Here is a 15,258-nt window from a genome sequence, read left to right on the forward strand (position 1 = left end):
TGATTTGTTGATGGTAGCCATTCTGATGGTGTGAGGTAATACCTCATTGTCGTTTTAATTTGCATATCTCTGATGATCAGTGTGAGCATTTTTTCATGTCTCTTGGCAAGCTGTATGTCCACTCTGGAGAAGTGTCTATTTAGGTCCTTGGCCCATTTTTTAATTGGATTTTTTTGTCTTCCTTTTGTTAAGTTGTATGAGTTCCTTAAATGTTTGGGATATTAACCCTTTATCAGATGTATCATTGCCAAATATGTTCTCCCATACAGTGGGCTCCCTTTTCATTTTGTTCATGGTTTCTTTCGCGGTGCAGAAGCTTTTTATTTTGATGTAGTTCCATTTGTTTATTTTCTCCTTAGTTTCCTTTGCCCCAGGAGATGTATCTGTAAACATATTGCTATGAGAGATGTCCGAGATTTTGCTGCCTATGGTTTCTTCTAGGATTTTTATGGTTTCCAGACTTACATTTAAGTCTTTTATTCACTTTGAGTTTATTCTTGTGTATGATGTAAGTTGGTGGTCTAGTTTCATTTTTTTTTTTGGCATGCATTTGTCCTAAAGCCCACATTTCTAACTTCTCAAAAAATTAGAACTGGCCACACTGACCCTAAATTCCCATATGACCACAAACAGGCAGAGCAAAGTAGCAGCTGCCCCTTTAGGTGGAACAGGTTTCTTACTCAGTTTGGTTTACTCATAAACATTATCTGCCTGGCTCTCACAGGAAACTGAGTTTGGGGGTGATGGAGAGTAACTTAGAAAGGCCCACTTTATACAGAATGATCAAGGAGGTAATCTTTGAGCAACACCCTGAAGAATGAGAATGAGCCAGCCATGTGTAGAGATGAGGCTAGAGTTTCATCTTTATAAGAACAAATTTCAAAATCTAGAAACAGTTCAAAGCCAAAACTATAGCAAAGCACCTCCACCTCCCACTTTGATGTACCGCTTTCACTGCATCCCAGCCAGATGCCTGGAACTCATCTCCCACTTGACATGCTATTTCATTGTGCACACCTGAAGTATCTATGCACTCTGCCCATCATCCCATGACCTTAGAACAATATTTCTGATCATACTATCCTTTCCACAAAGACAGACAAGTTGGCTACCTTCTGCGTAAATCCCACTTTTTTTAACTGTTTAAATCTTTATTATTGAAAGTATTACATATGTGTCCTCTTTTCCCCCCCTAATAACCCCCTCCAGCCCGGCCCGGTCCCCCGCCCACCTAATTGTCCATGTCCCAGGTTATGGACTCAATTTACATTGAGTAGGTGTGAGTGTATTAACTTTCAACCTGGGAAGCAGTATTTTTAACCATGAGATTCCTTAAGAAGAAAATTATGCTGGCTGGCTTCAAAGTATACCTCATCGAGGCCCTGAAAGTCTGGTGACTACAGCTACCACAGAAGAGCACCCCTAACCAGTAACTAGAACTGGTTGGTTTCAACCATGTCATTGAGCCTTCCACTGAACATTCCATTCAATAGAAATGAGAAACACCACAATGGGAAAGGTCTCATATCTTTCTATTACTTCAGAACTGGGTTGAGAAATTCACAAGGAGGGTAGGGACATTATGGATAAAAGACAGCATTCTATTTGGTTCCTAGCAAGGCCACATCTCTCTTACCCATCTTTCTAACCCCAATTTCTACATTCATAAATTCAAGGAACACACAGTTCCTAATTCTACACTCACCCTGAGTTACACAACCCAAATAATCTTGCAGGATGCTTGCCTTCGGAATGATTCTCTGGCCCCACTCTCTGGCTGATTTCACCTTGTTCATACAATTACTCAAGTGGTTTGATCCTTTTCTGTCCACCAGCGCTAGCACTTCAACCTGTTCTCTGTACTCAAATCAACCACACTCTCACTTGGCCCTACCTAGGGCTTTAACAGCAACCATAAAATGAACCTGTTAATATAGACACTCTTCATTCTTAACATTCTTACTATAATGATATTTTAAGTCATTCATAATTTTTCTTTGAAGATAGGTTTTTTTTTCTTTGAGTAGGTGTGAGTGTATTAACTTTCAACTCAAAAAAAGCCCACTCAAGCTTTCCTTTATTATAGTCATAATGAAAACTCATAGAGGTGAGTCAATACATTAGGTGACTAAATATTCTGCCAGTCCCTGCCCCTGATAAAGAACCGAAATAGAAAAACCAAAGAGGAAAACTGGGTGTGGAAAGCATACTTTGGTCTATCCTTGACTTCAGAAACTCAGTTTTATCAGATGCCCAAAGCTGTTCAGATTCAGAGGCTAAATCACAGTAAGTAAATTCAGAGTGCTTCAGTTTCCTTACTTATAGATGGACATAATAATGCTTTTTTTATAGGTTTGCTATGGAAATTAACTAAAATAATGTATGTAATACATCTAAGACCTAGCACATCAAACTATACAACAGAAAAGTTATAAATCATAATATACAAGTTCCTATTTACATGTGGAATATATATCTTTCCTATGACTGGAATTTTGTTGTCTACTTCTCAAGACATACTTGCCAGGGTAAACCTGGGAAGCAGTATTTTTAACCATGAGATTCCTTAAGAAGAAAATTATGCTGGCTGGCTTCAAAGTATACCTCATCCAGGCCCTGAAAGTCTGGTGACTACAGCTACCACAGAAGAGCACCCCTAACCAGTAACTAGAACTCTCATGTCTACCAATCAGTGGATTCCTGCCCCTCCCAGACTCACTCTTCCTGATCCTAACACTGGTTACCCCTGCAAATTCAGCCTAGCTTCCAGAGTTCATTCACCTTATGCCCAAGTTTCTTGTACATAAGCTTTCCCTTCTCTGTCCTGCCCATATGGAGCTTGGCCCCATATCTGTCCTTTCCTTTGCTGAATTTCTCTCGCCATTTTGAACACTGCTCTCCTATCTACTCTTAGCTTCTTACCTGGACACTTCTCTTGTTCCAGGAGTGTCTTGGTCTTAGTTTCAGACAGATTAACTCTTACCTGGTCCTTTGCTGAAACAACTCTCTTGCCTTGTTATATGAAACCCTAGGTCAAGATAGACCTTATCATAACACAAATCTAAACTCACTGTTCATTGACAGAAGTTTCAGAGGCAAGTTGATGAGGTTGGGGGGGTAAGAGAAATTATGCTTGTTCTTGTCTAGAGACAAATGACCTCTCCCTGCCAGACTCTCCAGTGACAGCCCTCTAGCCACAGACACAGTGACATCCAAGCTGTGCACATCCAAAGGACCTCACTCCATCTCCCTCTACCGCTGCCTTTATTATTCCTCCGCCCATAGGAATTCACTAACTAGTCCTCAGAGTTGCTCTTGCTTCCAATTCCAAATGAATCTCTTCAAAGAAAGACTAAATCTCAAGTCTTTGGTAAAAACTGAGCACATCTTATTTGTACTATCATTTTCTGGATCCTGTCAGAGGATGTAATAGGTAGTTTTTACCACCCTGGCTGGAATGTCCTCTTCTCAATCTCCTAGGTCTCCTGGTCTCTCCAGCTGCCTGTTCTGTGACTCATCTGCTAGGAAACAGCTGGGATGTCATTCTTAGACTCCAGCAGAGGGCACTGCAGTTCTGGCTTTTCAAAGTTTCTGCCTGAAACTAGAGGGGAGATGATACTCAAGCTGCTCATAACGGCAATCATCCAAAGCCTAAGGAATGGGCACCTCTAAGGTGGGTGTCTGTGCTGCAGCAGACAGCCACTTTTCGAAATAAGCTCAGCCTTTCCCTAGTGGTCTTCCCCCACTGAGACTGATCCAGTCCACTGCAAAGCAACCGCCAGGTTCCAGTAATCTTCCCCCATGTTGGCCATAGGAAATGATATTCCACATTTCAGTGGAGCTCAGGAAGCCAGGACTCTGCCTCTGGATCAAGGTAATGATATCATGTCCCCCACCCAACTCAAGGCTGCTCTGGGGTGAGCAGACACCCTCGACAAGACTCCCAATGAGCTGTACGTAAAGGAGCTCACCAAAAGGATAGTTCTGTCTATAGATTCAATGCAATCCCCATTAAAATACCAACGGCATATTTCACAGACCTAGAACGAACTTGCCAAAAATTCATCTGGAACTAAAAAAGACCCCGAATAGCTGCAGCGATCCTGAGAAAGAAAAAAGTAGGAGGGATCTCAATACCAGATATCAAGCTGTATTACAAAGCCACTGTTCTCAAAACTGCCTGCTACTGGCACAAGAACAGACATATAGACCAATGGAATAGAATAGAGAACCCAGAAATAGACCCAAACCACTATGCTCAATTAATATTTGACAAAGGAGGCAAGAGCATACAATGGAGTCAAGACAGTCTCTTCAATAAATGGTGTTGGGAAATTTGGACAGATAGATGGAAAAAATGAAACTAGACCACCAACTTACACCATACACAAAAATAAACTCAAAATGGATAAAGGACTTAAACGTAAGAAGGGAAACCATAAAAATCTTAGAGGAATCCACAGGCAGCAAAATCTCAAACATATGCCAAAGCAATATCTTCACCGATACAGCTCCTAGGGCAATGGAAACTAAAGAGAAAATAAACAAATAAACAAATGGGACTACATAAAAATAAAAAGCTTCTGCACAGCAAAATAAAACTATCAACAAAACAACAAGAAAGCCCACTGCATGGGAAAACATATTTGCCAATGTTATCTCTGATAAGGGTTTAATCTCCAACATTTACAGGGAACTCATACAACTTGACAAAAGGAAGATAAACAACCCAATCGAAAAATGGGCAATGGACCTACATAGATACTTTTTGAAAGAGGACATAAGGAAGGCCAAGAGACATATGAAAACATGTTCAAAGTCACTAATTATCTGAGAGATGGAAATCAAAATGACAATGAGGTACCATCTCACACCTGTCAGAATGGCTATCATCAATAAATCAACAAGTGACAAGTGCTGGCGAGGATGCGGAGAAAAAGGAACCCTTCTGCACTGCTGGTGGGAATGCAGACTGGTGCAGCCACTGTGAAGAACAGTATGGAGTTTCCTCAAAAAACTAAAAATGCAACTCCCATTTGACCCAGTGATCCCACTTCTAGGAATATATCCCAAGAAACTAGAAACACCAATCAGAAAGGATATATGCACCGCTATGTTCATAGCAGCACAATTTACCATAGCTAAGATTTGGAAACAGTCTAAGTGCCCATCAGCAGATGAATGGATTAAAAAACTGTGGTACCTTTACACAATGGAATACTATGCTGCTGTAAAAAGGAAGGAACTCCTACCATTTGCAACGGCATGGATGGACCTGGAGAGCATTATGCTAAGAGAAATAAGTCAGTTGGAGAAAGATAAATATCACATGATCTCATTCATTTGTGGAATATAGTGAACACATAAACTGATGAACAAAAACAGATCCAGAGACAGAGAAGCATCTTTCAGATCATCAAACCTCAGAGGAAAGGCCGGGAGGGTGGGGGGAAATGGGGAGAGATCAACCAAAGGACTTGTATGCATGCATATAAGCATCACCAATGGACACAGACACTAGGAGTGTGAGGACATGAGTGGGCGGTGGGGAGGGACTAATGGGGGGCTAAGGACACATACATTATACCTTAATAAAGAAAAAAAAAAGGATAGTTCTGCCTGACTGGTGTAGCTCAGTGGTTGAGTGTTGACCTGTGAACCAGGAGGTCATGGTTCGATTCCCAGTCAGGGCACATGCCCAGGTTGCAGGTTTAATCCCCAATAGAAGGTGTGCAGGAGGCAGCCAATCAATTATTCTCTCTCAATATTGATGTTTAATCTATCCCTCTCCCTTCCTCTCTAAAATCAGTAAAAATACATATATTTTTTAAAGGAGGCTAGTTCTATCAGTCCACATTTTCCCTTAGTCCTTGGTCTTTTCTGGATGTTCTGATTAGATTATTTCATGAGTCCGTTTGGTGTGGTGGTTAAGAGCATAGGCTCTGGAGCCAAACTGCTTGGGTTAAACTCATGTCTCTTCCATACATCAGTTATGTGACCTTGGGGAAATTACTAAACTTCTCTGGGTTTCTGTTTCCCTGTTTGTAAAGTAAGATGACAGTACCTATCTTTTATAGTTCTGCTGAGCACAGTCACTAAGTATTAGCTCTTTTTGTTGTTACCTCTAGAAGATCCACATGATCCATTTCATGTCAGCCGTCTGCAACCAGGACTAACTAAGCCTTTCTGTGACCTCACACTCACCTTCTTCCCCTCCGTCCAGGATCCTGAGCAAGTGCACCACATTGAGGAAGATATTTTTGGACATGGATGCAAAGGAACTCGCACCACATGTGAAATGTGCCCTGTGGATTGGTCTGTTTCCCTGGGCTCATGTTCCTGTCCACTTCCTCCTGAAGCACTGGCAATTTCCTTGTATCAGGGAAGACAATAAGTCATTGTACGATAGCCTTCCAAACACACGTCAGCCCATTTCAGTCCATCTTAATGCCCCAGCCAACTTCAAGGAGTTAATACCCAGCATTGGGTATTACCTTCTGAGCAGGAGTCATTTGTTATGTACAGTAAGTTCCACAACATTTCTCTCAAGCTGATCTTATATGATTTTCTAGTCAGGGTGGTATTACTCTGCTAGAAGTAACACCAAGTCTAAGACAACTGCAAGTAATGAGTATTAGATATTATCACCACTGTGTACTAAGCATCTGGAAGAGGCAGGCAAGTACCACAACCTGGAAATCAGACTTCTGGGAGCCTCTGAGGTACACACATTTTAAAAATTCTTCAACCTGAAAATATTTTTTAAAATATATTTTATTGATTTTTTTACAGAGAGGAAGGGAGAGGGATAGAGAGAGAGAGACATCGATCAGAGAGAAACATCGATCAGCTGCCTCCTGCACACCCCCTCCTGGGGATGTGCCCGCAACCAAGGTACATGCCCTTGATCGGAATTGAACTTGGGACCCTTCAGTCTGCAGGCTGACGCTCTATCCACTGAGCCAAACCAATTAGGGCAACCTGAAAATATTGTGGCAAATCAGCCCCAGTTCCAACTAATCAAGAGGCAATGAGCAAAGTAGTGGATAACTAAAAATGCTGCTACGACTCCATTGGTCCTGGGAAGCCTATAATATTGCGAAATTTGCGATATTAAATTGGATAAGTGAAAGATCCACCCATGCACTTTTGCATCACCCCAGAAGTCCTTCACAGTCCATTCAAAGTATTAAAGGTGGCCTTATGTTAACTCCCATTTCATGGCCCATTTCTAGAAGAAACTGCCCAGGGTACTCCATATCTATTTAGCCCCCAAAACCATATGAAGCATGGTGTTAACTGGGTGGATGAAGAACCTCCTCTGTTATACCACCTACCAACAAAATGATGGAGTCCACTACCTTGCCACAGTGAAGCTTGCTTATAAAGAGCTCGCTGCATCCCTGTACCCAAAACATGCCCTTTCACAGAGTCTGTGACATGATTCTTACCTACCCGTCACCACTCTTCACCTCAGGTGGCTTCCAAACCTGGAAGCTTCAAGAAGCTGGAGTTACCAAAAATATCTCCCAGCCTGCCAAAAACTGATGCGAGGAGTATGTCAATGGGTGCTTGATTCAGGATGAAGGCATCCACATGGGTGCTATTGTCCAGCACACCTCCAAGCACACTATAACCATCCATATGGGAAGCTGGAAATCTACTATTTGGAAACAGATAATAGAGAATATCATCTGGTTGTACCCTTAAGGATGATCTGTCTGAGGCCTTAGGACAGACAAAGAGCTCCCACTGTCACCTGCACCCAGACCAACAGTTCCTACAGGCCAGATCCCATTGCCCACTAGAAATATGCTCCTGCTCTTTCTCTTCAGTTTACATCTGCTTACTCCCACTCCCTACTCTCCCAAAGTCAAACCACCAAACTCAAATGACACTGCTCCCAGGAACTAGCCCCTCTCGTTGCTGTAACCTGTGATGAAGCACAGATCAGCCCCCTGGTCAGGCCAGGCTTCCAGAACTCTATACCTGCCGCCTTTCCAAGTCCCCAACTATCTGTAGAGGGAGGGGGTTCAAACAGTGTCCCACCCTGGCAGTGTCATTATCTCAGAGAATATTAGAGGGCACTTCCATAGGACTGCAAAAGGGAGGGAGGAGAGACAGAGTCGAGGGAGTGGGGCCAACCCATGAAGAAGGGGGAAAGCAGGAGCTGGGGAAGAACTCCAGAAAGGAAGTGGCATCCCCACCCTCCACCAGAGGTGAGGCAGCACTCTCAACAATTTTCAGAGAACGGCCAATTTTCATCCAGCTCCTGAGCTCAGGATTCAGAAGTGTAAGCCAAATCCTATTTAAGCAGAATATGAATTTGTTAAAAGAATATTGGTGGGATTATATCAAACTAAAAAACTTTTGCATGGCAAATAAACAACAAAATGAAAAAACAACCTGCAGATGAGAGAGAATATTTGCAAACCATATATCTTGATAAAGGGTTAATATCCAAAAAGTATAAAAAAACTCATAACTTTAGCAAAAAAAAACTTGATTAAAAAATAGGCAAAGGAACTGAAAAGACATTTCTTCAAAGAAGACACACAAATGGCCAACAGGCATTTTAAAAGATCATTAATCATCAGGGAAATGCAAAATAAAACCACAATGAAATAACACCTCACATGTTTAAAAAAACAAACATGAAAGATAAGTGTTAGTGAAAATGTGAAGAAAAGGGAACCCCCGTGCACTGTTGGTAGGAATACAAATTGGTGCAGCCTCTATGGAAAACAGTATGTAAGTTCCTTCAAAAATTAAAAATAGAACTACCATATGATCCAGCAATTCCATTTCTGGGTATATAACCAAAGGAATCGAAATCAGGGTTTCAAATTGATATCTGCATTTCCATGTTCATTGCAACATTATTCACAATACCCAAGACATGGAAGCAACATAAATGTCCACAATGCATGAATAGATCAAGAAAATGCAGTATATGTATACAGTGGAAATCTGCCATTTGCAATAACATGGATGAACCTGGAAGACACAGAAGGCCAAATACTACATGATACCACTTATATGAGGAACCTAAAATAATCAAACTCAGAAGCAGAGAGTAGAATGGTGTTGCCAGAGGCTAGGGGAAAGGGCATTGGGGGTGGGTGGGTTGGGGTGGAGGGCAGTAGTCAAAGGGTACAAGTTTCAGTTCTACAAGATGAGTAAGTCCTGGAGATCTATGCAGCATAAAGCTTGTAGTTCAATTGCATTACATATTTAAAAGTTTGCTAAGAGGGTAAATCTTGTTAAATGTTCTTATCACAAAATAACAATAAAGAGGGTGGGAGGAAATCTCTGGAAGGAACATAAACGTTTATGGTATAGATTTTAGTGATGGTTTCATAGGTGTGTACTTATCTCCAAACTCATTAAGTTGTATAAAATATGTACAACTTTCTATGTCAATTACACAACACAGTAAAAAATAGTTTTTTAAAATATTTGGAAATGAAAATTTAAAAAATTTAAAATTTTAAAAAGAAGAAAAAATATTGGGAAGCACATAAAAGCTGTAGAAGGAACAGAGAACCAAGCTTGATGGATAGTAACCAGGAACACTGTTCCGAATCATGCTGCAGACCTGGTGAGGCACAACTACTGCAATCAATGCTAGGGGAGGCACCACTGGCACCAAGGACGCTGGGCCCTGCACACTGTGCTACAGCCAAGCACAGTTTCACTGCTGCAACTTCCCATCGACAGAAAAAGGCTTTACAAACCCCTGCTTCTTTGCAGCCTCATCTTTGATTCGAAATCTGGAACAGATGTATTTGATTGTCCTAGCCAAACTTTCTGCCCAGGCCCTAGCTGTAAGAGTGGCTAAGTATCGTAGCCCAGCGATTTTCAACTTTGTTCATCTCATGGCACACAGAAACTACTAAATGTCTGTGACACACCGAAAAATGTATTTTTTGCTGACCTGACCAAAAAAAAATATGTATAATTTTGATTCATTCACACCAAACGGCTATTGCTGTGTTGGCTATTGTCATTTTTTTATTTGACAAAAGGGAAAAGAGGTCAATGCCCCTGACTAAACAGTCAGCACACCAGTGCGCCTCGTGTCCCGCAGCACACTGGTTGAAAATCACTGTCTTAGTCTGTTCAGGGTGCTATAACAAAATACCATAGACTGGGTGGCTTGTAAACAACAGAAATTTATTTCTCACTGTTCTGAAGGCTGAAGGCCACGATCGGGGTGCCAGCACGGTCGGGTGAGGGTCCTCTTCCAGGTCGCAGGCTTCACTTTGTGTCCTCCCATGGCGGAAGGGGTGAGGGAACTCTCTCAGGCCTCTTTTCTAAGGACACTAATCCCACTGATGAAGGCTCTGCCCTCATGACCTAATCACCTCCCGAAGCCCCCACCTCCAAATACCATCACTTTGGGCATTAAGTTTTCAAAGTATAAATTTGGAGGACAAGGGTTCTCCTTCCCTTGCTGAGAAGTTACTGTGTTTAGCTGGAGCAGCCAGTGGCCACCTTACTACAGGTGAGCAACATCTGCCTAGACTGCAGCCAATCCAGGTAAATGAAAGATGAAAAGAGCCACATGGGGACATCCACTGAGTTCCTGGGTCCAGCCATACTTAAAGCAAAAATTCCTGCCCTGCTTCAAATTTGTGACCCAATAAAATCTCTGGTTACTGAAATAAATAAATAAATAAATAAATAAATAAATAAATTTGGAGGACACATTCAGACCATTACACTGGGTAAGGAAGATCTGGTCTTTTCAGCCTAGTGATATATAGGTTTTGCCTCAGAGGGGAGTCCCAAACCCTCATAAGAATACTAGATCTACACTCTACTACTCTGCCCTACCCCACCCTACCCTACTCTGCACTAGCCCCACCCCCTGTCCTTTCCACTTTATTCAACACGAATCAGGCTCCAAATCAATAGCAAGCTGGGCCCTCTCTAATACTTTTAACATTTGCTGTCCTGCTGCCTGAAATGTTCTTTCGGATACTACCATGTCCCACAGACAACTCCTTACCCTCCAAGACTCAGCTCAAACATAACTTTCCCTTTAGACCAATTAGAGCTCTGCAAATACACCAGTCCCCAAAAGGAATTGCTGCCTTAGCTAGATTAAGTGCCTTTTTTCACCTGCACTAATCCTAAATATCTATCTATATCTTGATTTCAGAAGGAGGCCACTCAAAGCCCAGCAGACAGGGAGGAGCAAGAAAGTGGGGAAGGAGGTTTCTTGATCTCCGGATTCTCCCTCCCTCCCCTCTGTCATAGGCATTGTGATGTGACTCCTGAAGATGCCAAAAATGGAGAATCAGATGTGTGTGGCTCGGAGAGATCCCTGCCATGTGTGTGGTTGGCATGGAGAGTAGAGGCTCAGAGAATCAAATAGTCCCATTTGTCAAATCTGCTCTCGTTTCAGACCAGAAGGAACTGGTGCCCACGAAGCTTCCCCCGATTATCTCAAAAGATGGGAATTATTCTGTGCACCAGAATAGCCACACAAAGTACCACAAAGCTGTACGGAAGGTGTTGCTAAAGACATGTGAGTACCCCTGGGTGGGCTATGTCTTGAGTTCCTAAAAAATGGCCTGGATGAGGTGGGGCATGGTTATAGGGCAGGGAATAAAGAGAGCCAAGAGGAGAGACTGAGAAGATGAGGGAGAAAGTAGACCTGAGTGGTGGAGTGAGCAAGATAAAATAAAAACTGAATCATACTTGAAGGCAGAAGGTCCAGGTTTCAGTCCAGTTCTGCCTCTTTTAAATGTCTCAACTTGAGTAGTCACTTATTCTTAATTAACCTGTTTCCTCGTTCATTAAAAAAAAACAAAAAACAAGAAACAGAAAATACCTGCTCTACTAATCTTACAGACTTGCTATGAGGATCAAACCAAAAGTGTGACAATTTAGGAAAAGTACTTGTATATTATTACATGCTATGCCTCCAAGGAGTGGTAGACCAAGATATAGCTTTGGAATTCGAACTGAGTTGAAGTTCCAAACAAGTTGCGTAACCTGGAGAAAATTCTTTTAAACATTTAACTGCTCCAAATCATCTGGAAATGGAAACAATACTCTAGCATTGTGTGAAAGTTAGAGAAGATGTACATTTTAAAAAGCATCTAGGACAAATTACTGATACATTTGATAACGTGTAGGAATCTCCAGGGAATTATGCTATGTAAAGAAAGGCAGTCCCGCCGAACCGGTTTGGCTCAGTGGATAGAGCGTCGGCCTGCGGACTGAAGGGTCCCAGGTTCGATTCTGGTCAAGGGCATGTACCTTGGTTGCGGGCACATCCCCAGTAGGGGGCGTGTAGGAGGCAGCTGATCGATCTCTCCCATCGATGTTTCTCTCTATCCCTCTCCCTTCTTCTCTGTAAAAAATCAATAAAACATATATTTAAAAAAAAAAGAAAGGCAGTCCCTGAAAGAGCACATGCTGTATGATACCAATTGTATAAAACTTTTTTCCTTTCTTTTTTAAAAATATGGAATGCTTCACTAATTTGCGTGTCATGCTTGCTAATCTCTGTATCATTCCAATTTTAGTATATGTGCTGTGGAAGCCAGCATGGCAACATTATTTTTAAAAATATGTTTGTATTGATTTCAGAGAGGAGGGGAGAGGGAGAGAGAGATAGAAACATCAATGATGAGAGAATCATTGATTGGCTGCCTCCTGCACGCCCTACACTGGGGATTGTGCCTGCAATCCGGGAGCAACCGGGTCATGTGCCCTGACCAGGAATCAAACCATGACCTCCTGGTTCATGTTGATGCTCAACCACAGAGCCACACCAGCCAGGCAAGCATGTAACATTTTTAAAAATTATGTAAATGAAGAAAAGATTATTGATTACCAATGTTGGGGGTGTGGAGGTGGAGGGTGTGGCTATAAAAGGCAACTCCAGGATCATGTAGTGATGGAGCTGTTCTATATCACTATGTTAATAGCATGGCTGTGATATTGTACTAGATAGTTTTGCAAGATGTTACTCTTGGGGGGCAATGGGTAAAGGGTATACAGGATCACTGTGTATCATTTCTTCCAACTATGTGAATCTGTAATTATCTCAAAATTAACATCTAATTTTAAAAAATAAAGCTTTCAGAAATTAAAAATGACATCCATGGCCCTGGCTGGTATAACTTAGTAAGTTGGGCATTGTCCCATGCACTGAAGGATTGTCAGTTTGATTTCCAGTCAGGGCACATGCCTAGGTTTTGGGCTTGACCCCTGGTAGGGGGTGTGCAGGAGGTAGCTGACAATGTTACATTCTCACATTAATGTTTCTCTCTCTCCCTCCCTCTCCCTTCCTCTCTAAAAATCAATGAAAAAAATTATTTTAATGCCATACATGGCCCAGCCAGCGTGGCTCAATGGTTGAGCATCGAACTATGAAACAGGAAGTCACAGTTCAATTCCCAGTCAGGGCACATGCTGAGGTTGCAGGCTTGATACCCAGTAGGGGGCATGCAGGAGGCAGCCGATCAATAGTTCTCTCTCATCATTGTTGTTTCTATCCCTCTCTCCCTCTTCCTTCCTCTCTCTGAAATCAATAAAAATATTTTTAAAATGACATGCATGAAGGATTATCTAAGAATTATTTCTAATAGCAAAACTTTTAAAAAGCTTATTACAATTAATAAGAAAATAATTAAGTAAAAAATGTAACATCTACTCAACGGTGTATTAGGGATTTTTTAAAGATGATTATAAAGACTATGTACTCATAATATTAGGCTATAATTCTAATTTTTAAAAATATAAACATTTTATACAGTGGTTCCCAACCTTGGCTGCACATTAGAATCACCTTGGGAATCTTTTTAAAATCCTGATTTCTGGGCCTCATCCTCCGGAAATTCTGTTTTATACACTAGTATAATTAGACTTATTCAAATAGGGAAAATACCCCCCCCCCCCAAATCGAAATAGGTCTGACATCCTTTCAAAAGTTTAAGAACACCTCTAATATGACATTTACAACATGACAGATACTTGATAAATGATATCTATTAGCAGTATGTAAACATGAGGTAGTATAATTGCTAAATTTCAGAGAATTACCTGGAATGAACAAAGAAAGGAACTATTTCAGAGAGGAAGGAAGGGAATGAGGATGATTAAGCATTTAAAAAAAAAAAAAAAAAAAAAGCCCTGGCCACTCACTCAGTGGTTAGAGCATCAGTCTGCAGACTGAAGGGTTGAGGGTTTGAACCTGTGGACCCATCTTGCATATTTCCCAAGTGGGTTGACCACTTGCTTTTCCACTATTTTAGCACGTGGGGGAAGCTCTCTAAGAGATGGGCTTAGTAGCAGCAGGAAGAACCAAAACTGATTCAACTGACCATGAAGGGTGTGAGATGCTGGAATCCGGAAGTAAAGCTGGGTGTGGTGACCAAACTCCTAGGACTTCTCAGCACCTGGTCAGGCCCAGTTGCTTGTGCTGCCCTGAACCACGAAGGGAGTACAGAACTAAAAGAAATTGGATAACTTGTGCTTCCCAAAACCTTTCAGTCCCCAATCAAGTCTTTAGAGTCCCCTTGACTGATGCTCAGAACTTCAGCTTCTGGAGGTCAAATGAGCCAGGAGTGCGCCCAGAAGACACCATGCCGTGGATCCGGAGCCCTCGCCACTGCCTCATTAAAAGCCCAATGACCAGGTTAAGCAGGGAGGGGTGAGGTGGGGAGACTATTCCCTCCACTCAAATCCTTAGAGACTGTTTCACCTCTACTCAGAGTTAGGGAATAGAAGAGGTATTTTGAGTCTTACCAGGGAAAGTGGCCCCAAAATTTGGGCACTGGTGGCATTCAAAGGAGGTAAAGATTTATCTGTGTCTTTGTTTCGCCATGTGGATATGACTTCTGAGCAGGCACAAGACAAGTGTCTATAGGATTCCTGTGGGAATCCTCCCCCGTTGCTACCTCCCCGCCCTCCAGCCACTATCCATTGGCAGTAGTCCTACTTCCTCATCACTACCCCTGCCCATTCTGCCCTGAGATAGTCTTGACCTATGTTTAAGGACCCCCGCCACACACACACACACACACACACACACACACACACACACACACACTCCGGCCTAGCCTGACTGAATCTGAGACCCTCTCTTTTCCAGGTTTATGGAGCACTCTATCCTCAATGACAGACTATTCAGTCTGTATTGAGCAAGATGTGCTTGCAGAAGGACAGGATGGTCCATGGAAGGAGGACAAAGAAGGGGAAAGAGGAAAAAAGTATCCTGGCTCTGATGGCTGACTA

The 15,258-nt window shown here is 42.1% G+C and overlaps 1 protein-coding gene and 1 pseudogene across 1 annotated transcript; one reads left to right on the forward strand and one right to left on the reverse strand.

The window, feature by feature from the left end:
- The first annotated feature begins 11,280 nt into the window (after positions 1-11,280).
- Positions 11,281-14,700, forward strand: LOC111826629 (testis-expressed protein 49-like). The gene is made up of 2 exons (XM_023756370.1): positions 11,281-11,536; positions 14,515-14,700. Exons 1-2 carry the CDS (start codon positions 11,338-11,340, stop codon positions 14,676-14,678), a joined length of 363 nt encoding a protein of 120 aa, XP_023612138.1. The 5' UTR covers positions 11,281-11,337; the 3' UTR covers positions 14,679-14,700.
- On the reverse strand, positions 12,476-12,566 carry LOC111826633 (annotated as a pseudogene).
- Positions 14,701-15,258: the final 558 nt, after the last annotated feature.

Source organism: Myotis lucifugus, unplaced genomic scaffold (genome assembly GCF_000147115.1).
Source record: "Myotis lucifugus unplaced genomic scaffold, Myoluc2.0 scaffold_91, whole genome shotgun sequence".
In the NCBI taxonomy this organism is placed as follows: domain Eukaryota; kingdom Metazoa; phylum Chordata; class Mammalia; order Chiroptera; family Vespertilionidae; genus Myotis; species Myotis lucifugus.

Bases quoted from the DNA above. Each gene is read 5' to 3' on its own strand.
- LOC111826629 (XM_023756370.1), top strand. From the start codon at position 11,338: ATGTGTGTGGTTGGCATGGAGAGTAGAGGCTCAGAGAATCAAATAGTC. The intron at 11,537-14,514 runs GTGAGTACCCCT...AAAACCTTTCAG, and splicing joins GAAGGTGTTGCTAAAGACAT to TCCCCAATCAAGTCTTTAGA.